This window comes from Gallus gallus, chromosome 6 (genome assembly GCF_016699485.2).
Source record: "Gallus gallus isolate bGalGal1 chromosome 6, bGalGal1.mat.broiler.GRCg7b, whole genome shotgun sequence".
In the NCBI taxonomy this organism is placed as follows: domain Eukaryota; kingdom Metazoa; phylum Chordata; class Aves; order Galliformes; family Phasianidae; genus Gallus; species Gallus gallus.
Genome location: NC_052537.1, coordinates 25,113,367 through 25,129,373, shown reverse-complemented (window position 1 = coordinate 25,129,373; position 16,007 = coordinate 25,113,367). Strand labels below are relative to the sequence as shown.

At 39.7% G+C, this 16,007-nt stretch overlaps 1 protein-coding gene across 2 annotated transcripts in view; it reads right to left on the bottom strand.

Annotated features, from left to right (window-relative positions):
- Positions 1–304: 304 nt before the first annotated feature.
- CFAP58 (cilia and flagella associated protein 58) overlaps positions 305–16,007 on the bottom strand; it is a 59,444-nt gene continuing 43,741 nt past the window's right edge. For both annotated transcript variants that reach the window (XM_046943329.1, XM_421748.6), the window contains 3 exons: positions 6,451–6,570; positions 4,820–4,953; positions 305–573 (listed from right to left, as the gene is read on the bottom strand). In XM_046943329.1, coding sequence (XP_046799285.1) covers positions 459–573; positions 4,820–4,953; positions 6,451–6,570 — 369 coding nt within the window. In that variant the 3' untranslated portion in view covers positions 305–458. The remainder of the gene's footprint in view (positions 574–4,819; positions 4,954–6,450; positions 6,571–16,007) is intronic.

The window sequence follows — 16,007 nt, the reverse complement described above, 5'->3', positions numbered from 1 at the left end:
CTGTTAATTTTGCATTTGCACAGTAGGGCTTGGAACATCAGCTCATTAATTTTTCTTTTCTGTTTTCACTTTTCTTTCAGGTGTTTTGACTCAGGCGACAAATGGAGTGAGTGCTTACAACAGAGGTAGGTAAAGGGGAAATCGCTCCACGCATTAAGGCATTTTGTGGTGTTACTGTGCTAAATAAAGAGATACAGTATTGAAGAGATACCTGCATGGTCTCCACCACTCAGTTCTACAGTTCAGGTTTCTGCTGGCATCGCACATGCAGATTTAGTCCTCTGTTTCTAAACCACAAGTAGGATAGTTCTAACACAAAATGCCTTTATTAATCCTGAAGGCAATACAGTGATTTCAGAGCAAAAGTTGATATGGAATTTCTTTCTAACTTCTCATTTGTCAAACAATCCAGCACAGACAGGGTTTAGCAAGAGACTGGGAAAGTGACGAGTCCACTCCTAAGCTGTGACTTTGGGAACGGGTCTGCTGAGAGCAAAGCCCCCTCCAGTGAAGCGAGGAACGTCAGATCTGAGGTGTGGGAACTCCGATTCAGCCAAGGATCGCTCCTTCTCCCTTGAAATAGAAACAAAGACAAGGAAAATGCATTTTTCATTCTGCTGCCCAATGATGTTTACAAACTAAAGAAACTGTCATCCTCCAAAGTTTCTTTGATGCAACCATGTATCAAGAGATCATTAAAAATCTGTTGATTAAAGCCTGTTTGGCTAAACCGCCATGGCTGGGTGTCTGTTTGGATCTAATTACAAAGCTAGTGATGCTTTTTGGAATTATTTAAAACCAGAAACAAATGAGCTTAGTGCCACTCCCCAAAATGGTCAGAGCACCTCATTAGAGCAAGTTTGTGCATGGGCTTTGTGACTTCAGATTCCTAATAATCAACCCATTCTAGCAAGTAGACATTTGTTTTAAAACAGCTACATTCATCAAAGGCACAATGTGGAGATGCTTTTACTTTGTTGAATTTTAATGAATAAATAGTGTTATCTGTCTTCACGTCTTAAGAGAGTTCCAGTGATAATTACTCTGCCTGTGACGTTTGCAGAAAAAACAGCGCTGTGCTGTGGGTACACTGGCAGCCCCAGGAAGATGCTCTGTCTGAGGATCCAGGGAGGCTTCAATTCGATGGCCTTAGCATGAGGGAACAGGGGTTAGCTGGTTCCCTTCTGAGGAGGTTTGTGAGGGAAGCACGGCAGAAGAATTACAAAGGGCAGTATTTCAGACTCACGGTGATACACCTGGATGTTTCAGAAATAGGTCCTGAGATATTTAAAATTAACAAAGTAGAGCTTTATGATGAACTAGTTTATCACAACAGTAGTGGCCTCCAGGCTTTACAAACAAGGTCAGTACCATTACTTCTATTTTACAGAGATAAAATTGTGATTGAAACCAGCTTCTACATTAGAACCCATTAGCACCCATATTCAGTCCCCAGTAAAGGAATAGAAAACACTTCCTGGAATTAATATTTTTTTGTATCCTTAAATATTACTGTCTGCGTGGGGAGAGGAGGAAGTTCAGAGAAACCTTGTAGGAGGACTAGTTCTGCCTCTCTTTCCAAATTTAACTCATATGGAGGTGGGGAATAGGCAAAAGATAGCTCAGATGAACTTAACCATGAAAACTACTTGTACATATTTTTAGTTATACCAGTATAGCTCTAATGGACATTCCAGCTGACAGCACTAAGAGCTAACATGCTACATTTAGATGGTTCATCCTATCTCACTAGTGGGCTTCCAAATCTGGGGAGAGAAAATGATCCCGAGTCCGTGCTCGCCCTGGCTTCACGCTCCCATGGAGACAGCCAACAGATGTGCTCATCAATATGGAACATTCTGTGCAGCAGAATACTGTAATATATTAATGCAGAATTAATGTGCAAGCAGCCATGTGCAAAAGCTCCCAGCTACTACTGACATTCCTCAGCATGGTTATTTACATAGGTAAGACTGCAGGATCAGGTCTTTGGTGTGGATTTAAGCTTTGCATTTTCTCACCAATCTTTACAAAGATAAAACTAGAACCGTGGTGCTAAAAGCAACTAGAAAAAGTAATGAAGCAGAAAGCATACAAGAAGGAGGTTAAAATGGAGTTAGAAAAAGAAAGCCTAAGACATCTAAGAAAGAAAACATTCAGAATCAGAGAAAAGAAAAGGAGGATTTCAGATTCAGAAAATCTGAAACTGATATTTTCAGCTTGAACATAAAGTGAAGATAAATTCCTATTGTCACTCACCGTGTTCCTTCAGCATCCCATGGAAAGCTGCATTAGTTCAATATCAAGACTTTAAATCACAAACCAGAAGTGTCTTGTGGAAATCAATAAAAGCTTTAGATGATACCTTTGAGTGAGTTTATCTGAGAGTATTAATTCTCTTTCATACCAGTGTAATCAATAAGGCTGCTAATGCTATTGTCCTGACAGGATCCTCTTTTTATTAGCAAAAGCAGACACATTTATTTCAGACACGGTGTTAACATTATCCAGTGTGATAGAGATCAAGTCAGTGGTTTTGTGTCAGCTGGGATTTAGAGCAACCTGAGATTCTAAGAATCAACTGGCTCTGACTCTTTGGTTAGCATCTACACACCAGGCTGTGCCTGTACAGAGCAGTCTGAGGCAGCGACAACACGGAATGGCTGTACGTCAGGGATGAAGGACTCCCTGGGGAAGCATCTGGCTGTAGAACAGGCTTTCTCTATTGCAGAAAGCAAAAGACACGTCATGCACAATTAGCAGTTTGAAGAAGGAAGGCAGTATAACAAGGTTGTTTCCTTTGCTGTCGGGCAACGCAAAAAGGAATCTAGAGATACAGAACTTGCAATTATCCATGGCTGATACATCCATTTATGCCTTTGGGTGTACATAACCTTCAAAGCAGCTTGTGGCCCAGCAGTTTTCTTCTGGGGAACAAAACAATGAGGGGCAGAGAAGAGCACAGGCACAGCACCCAGCTGCCTTTCAGCAGCCACTATGCAAGGGAAGTGTGAGTCAGGGCTGACAGCACAGTGCTGGTAGCTTCTGAGCCGGAGGCGGGAGGAATGAGACACAGTTGTCCAGCAGAAGCACCACCAACAGCATGTGACTGTACTTCCAAAACACAGATGTCACAAAGACACCGTGCTCACAGGACGATAGCTGTACTCATGCACAAGAAAAACAACCTGACAATCTGCACTAACAGCAGATAACTTTGTCCTGAACCTATAAGCAGTGTAATGAATCCATCATTAATGGACCTACACCACAAAATTCCATTTGCTGCATACAATTAACAAGTTCAGTCAACATCCCCTCACACACTGTTTTTGTTTTCTTTAATGCAGTTATGCCTCTAACAAATTGTTTTCTCAGTGGTCATAACAGAAATTAATTCTAGGTACAACATAATAACAAAACATTGGTGCGTTTCTTCTCAACTAATGATCAGAAAGAAACTGGATGCCAGGGTCCAAAATGGAAACATTAAAACTACTGTGAAGAGGATACTTAGCTGCTGGAAATGGATTATCAGGCATTATGGTAACCTCACATATTGATCCTAAAGCTCCAGGAAGGCCATTAGCACTGCACAATTGTTAATTTCAAACACGAAGGTAACATTATGCAATTTGCAGATAGACTAAAGTCACTGTTTATCACCGCTAATTCAGTCATCAAAACTGTTTGCTGCCTGAAATATGATTAAGGAAGAAATAGATACTGCCAGCTTTGAATTATATTCAGCAATATAAAGTATTGTTGGCTATGATGTGTGAGGAAGGGACAAGCTGAGAAAAGGGATGGAAAGACGAAAGACATACGTAGATAAAATTGGTAATAGGTCATGTCATCCAACTGCAGAAATCTAAGAAACTTCTTTCTAAGTAACTTATTTTTAGGAGGAAAATTCCCATAACTCAATTTTCAGAAGTGACTAATAGTTATGTGCCAGCCTGGAGATTCATGATCAGAATGCCTCATCTCTCAGCCTCTGCAAATTAGGTCACTTTAATAGGCTTGAAAATGGGCAACTAAGATCCTAATTGTTTTCTTTTTACTGGGAGGAGCAGCCAAATGCTTAATTTTGGACTGAGACTGGCAGGAAGGTAATCTCAAACCGCTGCTCGTTGTGGAGAGACAACTACCACCTACAGGAAAGTTCTTAGGCTCTCCCCTTGAAAGGGTAAGACATCTGACAAAGCCAGACTCTGAGCATTGCTCACTTTCCTCCATTTCCATCATTTCTCTCCATTTTCCTTCCATCTCATGTAGGAATTAAACAAGAAGTGGCTGGGGAGTGCTCTTCTCTGCAACCACTGACAATGATATTTGCTGCCAAAAGGGGATAGTCACAGCTGCCACGTGTTGGTAACAATAATGACATCGCTCTTATACCAGGATTATGTAGCTGTCACCCAAAGAAAGGTTGTCCTCCATATACAATGCTGTTTCACTTAATTACAACTCATGAAGTGCACTGAGGTCTCCATAATATTTGAGGATCTCTCATTAGATGAGAGGGACAGAAACCAATCCACATCTTCTGTGCATCATCTAATTGGCATGGGTAATTTAACCGGACTGCAGAATGCATCAGAAGTATCACTGCTGGATGTTCTTGACATGACCACAGATCATGGTAAATCTAGACCAGAATAGTAATATGAAGTAGCATAAAGGAAAACATCAGGAAAGTCAGGCAACAAAACTCTAACACTTCAGTCAAATTTGGACACATTCTGATCAAAAGGATAAAGCAGGGTCTTAAGTTTATGCAAAACATTGTATAGACAAAACTGTTATTTTCCCATACTTGGCCTGTTGTTCCTTGCGTTTCTGAGCCAGATATTTCTTTTTCACATTCAGAAGCTCGTTGGCAAGCCTTTCAATTTCATATTTGTATTCTTGGCTCTGTGATTCATACATATTCAGTTCTGAGGACAAAATCTAACAAACAAAAAGCAAAATGCAGAAATGGGAGATGTTAGTTTTACTTACATGTATGTTAGTAATTTTACAAGCACTTTTGCTTTTCATATTTGACTATGGAAGAAATCACCATTTTCCACCACATTTCACTTTCCTTCAATTTGAGTTGAGTCACCTCTGCCCACCTAAGGACAGTTTAGGAGATTAAGGATATGCAGTTTAACTACAATAAAACATGTAAAATACGCCCCAGGCATTATAGGAATTGTATTAATACATACATTAGCTTTTAATGTTCTGGGACACAAATCTAGTTGAAAACCCAAAATGAAAGGCTTAAAAAATCACAGTGCAGGGCTTTATTTCATTATAATGTTTTTTTTATTGAGAGGGATCCACTTTGTTGCATGAAGTAATTAAATCCACGCAATCAAAGTAGAACCAGACAGTGTAAATATGGATAAAATGCTGTTTCCGTTCAAATCTGTAAACTTTAAAGAAAATAAGAGCACGCATAGTGTGTTTTCCTTCTTTAAGAAGGAGAATAACTTGACCTGGCACCACAAAATGATATGCACACCAGTACATTACAGCATACTGTGCCTGCAATGCACAGTAGCAATTGACTGCATTAAGGACAAATGGGATCCTTACGGAAAACTTCAAATCACATTCAGTTTAGCTAAACTTTGGCTTCTGTTTTACATATTCTACATTGTTTTTCTTCTCCATGGAAAGCTAAGATTTGCATAACAGCCTCTTTGTTTCCTAAGGGCCCATCTGCTCCTGCATTTTTTTTTTCTCATGGTTAGTACAGACATGATTATGATGCAGTGAAGAGGAGATGATGACTTCAACAGAGAAAGGAGCTGTAGGAGCAGACGAACTCCTGGGGAGACTGATCTTTCATGCAGGCAAGAACAAGGAAAGATCAGCTCATTCTTTCAAAGAATCACTTCTTAATACCATACTTTCAAAGTTTTCCTCACGATTCCTTCTCAAATAAGAAATCTTCCCTTCTAGTGACAAAGGGTAAAGGTTACTCTACTCATCACTATAAAATTTGCAAGTCTAACATGTGTATGCATTTTAAGAGAAATTAGAACAATTTGAGACATAATTTTCAATATATTCCCACTAGTTTGTTAAAAGAAAATGAAATAGTTTTGATTTGCTTATTAAAGATCTCAACATTATAAGAAAAGGGGAAGAATAATCTTAATGGAAAACTGGTGGTGTCCCACACTGTGCACAAAAGGCATTTACAGCACTATGCTGTGCACGCGTATTCTATTAAATTCTAATTGTGATGAAATAAATAAATGTAATGGGACAAAAATATATTCTACTGCTACTGTTGAAGTGCAGAATTGACTTTATTTTCCTAACCTAATACACTACTGCATGCACACTGAACGCTGAAAATCTTCCTGGAGTCTAGGTCTCCAGGAACAGCATTGAAACTGTTCACCAAATGTGGCAGCCTCTTATCCAGAGACAGAGAGCACCCCTTACTTTCAGCTGTTTGGTCTTCTCTCGGAGAGTGTGTCGGTAGAGCTGTAACTGTTCTGCGGCTTCAGGTCCCGGCTGCCGGGCCAGGACATGCTTCAATTCCACATATAATTTCTCCTTTTCCTAAGAAAAAGATAGAAGGAAGAGCTGTTATAAAACACTATAGCTGCAGCACAACCTGCAATGAAACATCATCAGAAATTGCAACTATATCAGGAAGATATTTGCAGAAACAAATTTGCCTGTGTGTCAGGTTTTCCTCGCTAGCCATAATGTATTTAAAGTTGTGATAGCAGTTAAGAAAAACATCCAGTTAGTTCAAATGATGAATGAAATACTCTTATGCAATGTCATGAGTGAGCACACTTTACCACAGAGAACATATAACCACCCCTGGTAAAGTATTCAGGGGTGGGAAATTAATTACAAGTAACTGTGCTTATTTCAATTTCTTCTTATGAGCCAAATCACCTTCCATTATGGATCACAGCTTCACTCAACAGGAAGTGATAAAGTTATAGAAATGGCAGGCAAGGACTGTACAAAAACATAGCAGCTTATTCCAGACAAAATCCTTCAAATGCACATACACATATACATAAAACACTCCAGCTTAACAGAGTGGGCTATGGAACAGGAAAGGAAAGGATGAATAGGAACAACTATGACTCGCACAACTACCACCAAGTAATTTTTCTTTATCATGTGTCTTCTCTGCTTTCCTGTTGGAAAAGAATACTTGCTGGAATGAGACATAACCATGCTTGAATGGAAACAACACCATAGACATACTTGCACCTTTATGTGCTGAACATTCCAAATTCTGCGTGTCCAGTACTTGAAAGCAAAAGGTGTTCAGAGTTTTCAGATCTTTGCACTTTCTGAAAACTATGCACTGCAGTGGACCCAGAAATGGAAGCATCTTAAATCGTAAATTACTTTTGCAAACATTGGCCTTAAATTTGGAATACGACTGAGGAAGAGCTCCTTATAAATGAAGTTGTCCACAGCTTATCTCTAGAAAAATCAAAAGCTCCAGAGACTCAGAATGGAGTTTGCATAGTGGCAAAAATTAAATTAAGAATTCACCCTCAGTAGAGAGCTATTTTGTGGCTACAAGTGGCTGTCACTGCTGCCTTTTATTCCTGTGAATGCAAGATTTTACTGCAAGTTAAAAACAACAGCAAAAGAAAAATCTTCCTTGTCAAAACACGGCTGGTCAGTATTAACATTCCACCCCTGAATGTATCACAGATTTGTATTTTGGAACAGTGCAACGGTAATTTGGATAAATATGAAGCAATTGATGGATTGAAGGTCTTATGTGCAATTGTTTTCCAATTTATTTCTCTCCAAACCCTCTACAAGGGCCAACCAAGCTCTTCAAACATTGTGCAATGGTGTGTATAATAACCCCATTTAGAGACAAAGCGTGCAATTCTATTATAAGGAGAATCTATCTTATGCAACAGAGACTCGTTAGCTTTCCGATGTATATTGTCTCCATAAGCCAACAGAGGCAGAACCAGCTGTCTTATAATGCACGTCCTGTCCTTTCCTGCTAAGCACTGTCCATCTCTTTTACATCTAGTCAATTCATTTGTCACTGTGTTAAAAGCACCGTAAGTCAGCAAAACATAGGGAGAAAATCCTGAGTGGTTCCTTACTCATCAGCAAGTTTTGCATTCACAGGTTGGCATTTCTATACTTTCTGACATTTTAGCCCAGGATGAAAACCCAAAGCAATTAATTTTAATTAATTTTCAAACAGCGACCGCCAGAGTAAATCTCACTTAATACAAGGTATGTGCAATACTGCCACCAAAAAATGCACTCCTTAAATTGGGTATTTCTATCCCCACACATAAGAAATCAGGAATACCTGGAGAAAAAGAAAAAGAAAGAAAAAAAGAACAAAAGAATTGAATTTTTTTGTTTCTATAACACTGTAGCTATATTGGAAAGACACAATCTGTGCAATGTGTATCACATGCAAATAGCTGCAACATTGTCTGATATGTAAGAGTGATGTACTCAAAGAAGCTTGCAGTCATAGTTTACAAACTGATACTCCTGAAGATAGATCTATGCTACTTTTTGGAAACAAATAAAACGTATGTGTTTTCCTTAAAATGTCAGAGACGTCCCAGTGTAGCAGGATGGAAAGGAGATATCCTGACACTGACAAGAAGATCTTAAGTCAGCAGTGAAGATCGTTGGGGTGGCAGTAACTCAAAAACAAGAAGGTAGGCAGACATCTTTGATGCCTACTGGAAGTCAGTTAACACTATTTCGTCAGAAGGAGAAGACTTCATTTACGTCTGTTGGTGGCAACTTAAATGAAGTTGGAGCTACAGCATGTGTAGGATTTGTTTCTTTGTATTCTTCCAAACAGCTTCCCCTCTTGCTCCCTTCTGTCTTCAGACTGCAACCCCAAGATACATCAAGCCAGATCCACCAGACCTTTCTAAACTCCAGATTCATGCTGTTACTCCTTCACTGGAAAGAACAATGCATGTTTCTTCAAACCAAGCCTAGGCCAGTACCAAAGCTTTTCCTGTCATCCTTCCAATGGCAATATTCCCACTGACGTCAGCAGATGCTTGAACATACAACTGAGCCCTTAATTTCAACCAGCTTCACTGGTTTATGTCAAACTGCACCAAGACTATGGTGTGAGATGAGGGTATGTTCATTGTGTGTATGTAGGACACGCTGAGAGACTCAGATTAAGCGTTGCAGTCAAATTTCAGGCGTTCCAAAGAGAATTTCAGCACCTCAGCAAACACCTGCTGAATAAGTTGTGCAAGTAAAACCCCACATTATTTTTAGAACAGCCCTCCCTATCTTAGATTTGTTTTCCAGGGGAGCTCAGAGCAGCCCGGAGATCTGCCCTCAGGCTGGGCCACAACAATACATTTCTGCATCTCTCAGTCTCTAGCACAGTAACTCTTCGGGGGAGGCAGACAAGTTGCTCTCCCCTAAATTTAACTAGCTGCTAAGCCAGCCAGAATCCAGAGTTCTCTTGGCCTGATTTCTCAATGGAGACTTGAGGAAAAAGTTTTCATCTGCAGAGGACTGGCTGGTGCTTGCGAGATTTTAGATGATCCTTCAGGACTCTGTGGTCAAAAATTAGCTCAGGCTGCAGCAAGAAGAATCACCTTTGCAACTGCAATCCTACTTCAAAAGAAGCAATTTCTGCTGACCTGCATAGCCCAGTGTGCTTGCTGTTCCCTGCCAGAGGGACTGTTAGTCCCATCAGACATATTCCCAACATGACAATAAGGCTTTCACTGCCCTGACAAGCAGTAGGGAGCAGTCATCAGTGCTGGGATAGACAAATGCACCAGGCATTAAAGGCTCATTTTATATCATCTTGTCCCTCACCAAGACAGCAGGAAACTTGTGATACCAGCCTTCGTGTTAGTTCACCCAGGGTATCATTCTGAGCAAAGGACGATGGATGACCATACATTTAATGAAGATGTATTCACAGCAGAAATAGGCCACAAAGCCACAGCTTTCTCATTTTCACCAGCTTCTCTGTCCAAGCAGGTAATTCTACAAATTCACCTGGAATGCTGCATACCAACAGCCTTCTCCACCATTCATCAAGAGCTTTTTATCACACAAAAACTCAGTCCCAAACCCTTTGTCTTGGTGAGTATCATTTGTGTTAGCTCCCATCTCCAGTAACTGAAGCTCAGCAACCATCAGCCAAAGAAAAAAAAAGAAACAAGATAAAGATCAAGATGCAGAGTAAAAATGTGCAATGTCATGTATGGTGGTAAACCCTCAAATATTTGATCTACCTAAAAATTCTTATCCTTATTAATAGGGTGGAAAAAGCAACACAGTAACTCTGCAAGCACACTGCAGATCTTCACAGCTTTGCAGAGGAAAACAAGTCAGTCAGCATGCCATGGGGGGTTTCTTGTTTATTGGCATTATATCCAAAATACCAGAGCTATGCTGAGCTCCAGAGCCATTTTGTTTATAACGCCATGAAGCAGCAGAGGGCCCTTAAGGAGTTGTGATCCCTCATTGTAAGTGTTAAACAGAACACCAGATTCTGGATTAAATACACGCATAAGTACACACACCTAGTTATAGTTATCTTTATAAGCTGTATGCTTATTTGTGTATATGCATATAGCTACTACAGTAGCTGTTGGCTCAGGACATCTACAATTAAGAGTTTTATGAGACATAGAAAAATTAGCATATGGTAACCTTCACGAATTTTGTAACAACAGAAGAAAGCTGCCTCCAGCAATGTGAGAAATGTGCAGTATAAACTTTCTCAATGAACACTCTTCAAAAGCTCCTTTTCTTTCTTGCCTGTCCCACATCCATCAGCAAACACCTCTGCAAGCACGAGGTTCCCTACAACAGCTTGTATTTTCACCATCTAGGCTGTCCTTTAACTGTCCAATGTGAGGTTTTATGGAGTAAATTAATTCAGGTTTGGAACAGGACACTGCAGTCCTTTCACAGTGTGGCAATGCTAATACTGTGTGAGGTGCTTGGGGGGCTCTCATTAAAATGCTGCCACCGACTTGAAGGAAAGGCCAAGATCATTTCCCTGTCTTTGGTGAAATTTGCACCACTCTAGATGGAGGTAAATTAAACCTGTCTGAGATGACTTATCCCTCCAGTTGATAATAATGTTTCTCAAGAGCAAATCTGTTTCCTTTGGCACAGACTACACCAAAGTGACTGGCATTTTCAAAACAACTTAATGAGAGAAAAAAAATACCTTGGAGCATCTTCTAAGGTCTTCACCCTTGACTTTTTTTTTTTTTTTTTTTTTTTGTGACTATAAAAGCTGGATGCTACATTATTAACATCTTCCAGAAACAACACAGTACAGACATTTCCAGCTAAAGTGCAGTTGCAACTTATTATTATTTTTATTGTAGTGGTACTATTGCTTCCCTCTTAGGAAGTGTGTGGGAAACAGATTTATTTTTTTTCCAAAGGACAAACAAATGTTATATATACTCCTCTCCTTTCAAGACTTCTGAACTCAGACACACAAGAATAATAAGATAGGAGAAGGAGAAAATAGCATGGATGCCTCTTGCAGAAATAATAGCAGCAATTCCCTTTCTACTATTGACCCTACACTAGAGTTTATAAAATCATTAATCAAGAGTAGCTCATTTAAACTCAGTGTTTAAACTCAGTGTCTATCCATAACACTGCAGAAGATGATCAAATAATTATCTGCTCTTCTTCTGTGTCCGTGAGCAGTATCAAACATGCACATATATACACATAAAAGGAGACTGATGTGGTGAGCTGTTCCTTGAAGCTGAGGATTGCTGATGACACTGCATGGATTGATGCTAATTTTCCAGCTACTTCCACAGTGCCTGCAGCCTGCCAGTTAGGCTGAAGAGAGCTCTAAGCAAACCTTTGTTCCACAGTCTAATAGTGGCTTGTCTTAAAGTGTCCTGGGGGAGATTCAGAGACTGAAACAGATCCTATTAATAAGGAATCTAAATAATCTAAGTGAATATGACTACAAGGCAAACAGTAGGAAATATTGTACTGGCTAATAATTATTATATACAGAGCCAAAATATTTATCTTCTTCAAATGTAACGGTCTAACTTGTTGCCACAGTGATGTGAAAATACAGAAGTTACATGTATTTTAACAACTCAATAGCCATTTTGATTTTAAAAATAACAGATGTCTCAAATGACTTCTCAAATAGCCTTGATAAAGGCTATGCTGCTAATGACTCGCTCTTCCTACAGGTGGAGGGTTAGGATGGGGATTCCCAGCAGACCCAGCTTCTACTCACACTTCTGACTGATCTAAAAGAAAATGACCCCAAATGGTGATCAAGGAAACTACTGGACTGCTACTACAGATACCTCTCTGTAATTTAGGCACCTACATGCCATTAATCACCTGCTTGACTTAGATCCTTAGACTTCTCTGAAAGATGAGAGCACTTAGCTTGGAGTCCTTTGGTGTTCTAGAATCATTGCCTCCAAACAGCTGTCTCAAAGTCAAGCCACCACTTAAACCTACAAATACCTGTCTAACAAGGCAGCAAAGCCTGCATACATCTTTCTGACAGTACAGCAGCACGGTCCTGCATATGCCAAGTACCTCAGGGAAGAAAAATTGGTCTCCTGTTACACTTTGGAATCTATTAAGAGATAACAGTACATCTAAGAAATACACATGGCAATTCTGAAATCATGAATGCTTTAATATATGGCTCCCTTCAGTCTCACTGTAATTAGAGCTGACCATTGGAATATTCTGAAGAAGTTTTTTTTCAGCTCCTCCTGCTCATTTCATAAAATTCAGAAAAACAGGACTAAAGGAGAGAAAAAAAGGGTGTATGTAAGGACAGCTGCTGAGCAAGTATGCCATCCTCTGTTAAAGATTACAACTATGCATACTAAGACAGATGTGGGAAGGCTTAGAGTCCAGAGGAAGTAGAGCAGCTGGCTGATCAAAGCACCCTACACCTGGCAGACTCTTCTTGTGTGCGGTTCATGCCTTCAATACACTTGGCAGCTCTTGTCTGGCTGTCTCACGTGAAGCACTGAGAAAGTTTTTTACATAGTTTTTTATAGTTTTTTCTACATCCAAGTCCTCATCTCTCTAATGTTTAGCTACCTTCTTAAAAAGCGAAACCACATCGCTTGTCCCCCTCTACTCAGCTCTTGCGAGGCCCCATCTGCAGTATGGCATCCAGGCCTGGAGCCCCCAGTACAAGAAAGACTTGGAATGAGTCCAGAGAAGGACCACTAAGATCATCAGAGGGCTGGAGCACCTCTCCTGTGAAGAAAGGGAACTGGGCTTGTTTAGCTTGGAGAGGAGAAGGCTCTTTGGAGACCTCATTGTGGCCTTCCAGTACTTGAAGGGAGTATATAAACAGGAAGGAAAATGACTGTTTACGTGGGTTGATAGTGATAGGACAAGGGGAATAGTTTTAAACTAAGACAGGAGAGATTTAGGTTAGATATTAGGAGGAAGTTTTTTCACTCAGAGGGTGGAGATACACTGGAACAGGTTGCCCAAGGAGGTTGTGGATGCCCCATCCCTTGATGCATCCAAGGCCAGGCTGGATGTGGCCTCTGGGCAGCCTGGTCTAGTGGTTGGCAACCCTGCCCACGGCAGAGCAGTTGAAACTAGGTGAGCATTGTGAGCCTTTTCAACCCAGGCTGTTCTACGATTCTGTGACTCTGCCTGCCCCGTAACTGTCCCAAAACAGCCTTCATGCTGCTGCATCTTGCTGCAGATTTTCCAATCAACATTCATACTCCCATATGAATGAAAATAAGTGATCTGAAATAAATTATTAATGTAGTCTGTCCTTGTGGAATGGCCTTTTTTTTAAATCAAAATACAAAATATCATACAAAATAGTAACCCTTAATGGAACAGGATGCCCATATCCTGCAGCTTAGGCAGGAGCAGGATACATTTGCCTTAATGGAATAATGTCCACAAACTGCACTTCTGAAAAATAAAGATTAGTAACTGGCTCTAGGTCACAATTTATAATCTGGGCTGTGAATGTATCGCTGCACTGCTGTTGAACTTCTCCAGTATTTTAACTTCTTTGGCAGCTTCTGGATGGCTAACAGTCAGTATTGGATTGCTAACAGCATTGCCAGCTTTGTGCATAGCAATGTATTCAGTCAGCACAGCAAGCCATTTACTTTCCCTTAACAAGATAACTAGTTGATTAATACACTTTACCCTGAGGTGCACAGCAGATTTATTTCCTTCCCAGATACATGCTGAATACAGGAATGAGGAGTAAACAAGTTCAGTTTCAGTTGTTTGTCATTTACTGGAATAATTCCTAAGCTTTTTATTCAAGAGTTATTTTGGAGAACTATTATTGAAGCTAATGGTAATTTTGTCTGAATCAGAACTTTAGGAATTGGTCATTTTACAAAATACTTTTAGTTTAATGGCACAGCATGTCCACACTCAGGATTTCTAGGTCCAAACTAAATACAAAGCATTTGAAGAAAATACTTTGGTGATCACTGTTTCTAGTTTTCTGATGCAGATTACAGATAAGTGATGTTTTGTTTTGTGTTGTTGTTTTTTTTTTTTAACCTTGAGTGTTTATACGGCCTTCTCCTTTCAGTCTCTGAATGCTGGTCAATCTTTAATGCACTTAAGCTGCAGTACTACTTCCAGATAGGCAGTAATCCTCTTATCCTACAAAAGGGTCTGGACACACAGTGTTGACACAAATTGCCAAATTTTACTAAAACTCCTGAAAGATACACAGAAATGAATCTCAGATTCCCAGAAGCATCATGCCAGGTAAGCCAACTTATCTGTTCCTTGCTTGTCAGAAACACCAAATCTGAACTAGAGAAGCAGGTTAAAAGTCACGGGAAAAGCACAACCATAAACCACAGCATACTTCAAAACAGTAATTTCTCCCACACATGCTAAAATTCATGGAGTCTGTATACAAATATTAAAATGCAGGAAACAAATCTATACTTGACATTCATCTATCAAGGATGGTATTTCTGTAATTAAATCAATCATGCATGGTGTGGAGGGATGGCATTTTATGACCCACTACAGCTCTCTTCCAAGTTCAAACACGAGGAAATACATCATTTTTCCTAAAAACCTTTAGAAACAAGTTCATGTACGTACCCCACCCACAAACTCTGAGACTTTCACTTCACCTGTAACATACTCATGTTTGTAAATAGCATCTGAAATATTTCTGGGTAAAATACCAGTAGAGCAGCTGAAAATAGCACAGATTCCCAGAATTTAGTATTTTGACCTGTTTCCTTCTTATTTCTTAAATAAATTTGCAACTAATCTTCGTCCAAAACCTTTTATCATGGGAAATCTGTTTTGTTTATGAGAGCAATGAAGCTTCACAAAGATTCAGAATGAATTAACCCTTCCACTAAGATAATTCTTCACCAAAACTGTTTTTTGAGTACTAAGTAATCTGCTTTGCTTCCCATTTGCCAGTGCCAGATATATCTGCCCTATTCTTTTTATTGGAAAACAGTACTCTTACCGTAAAGGGCAGCTGATTATCTTTACCTGATGCCATTAAACTGATTATCACCTTTTCTGCCTCAGGTTTGAATGCCCTCTTTAAACAACAGACCCTAAACAAAGCAGGCTATTTTAATGAGAAGGCTTTATTCTCTTCCATTTGAACTGCAGTGTATGTGGGAGGAGGAAAGGAATACAAGTGTCAGTATGTTTTTAGAGCAGTTTATCATGCTGTAGGTTTCTATAACACAGAACAGCTTCTAATTCTAGATGAACTGAGATTAGAAGGGCTAAAATAAACTCAAATTTACCAAGAACTATATTCAAAACATGTAGAAATAGAAATGGACTTCTTTTTGAGGAGAGCTAGCATAAGAGCTGAATACCTACTTAATTCTGAAAGCTCACACAAAATTTTCAAAACATTCAGACCCTCAATAGATCTTCACACAAGTGACCCCGCTAACTGTCTTGTTCATGAAATGTGATTACTTATTACGTCATTACATTACATCAGAATTGCATCTGAA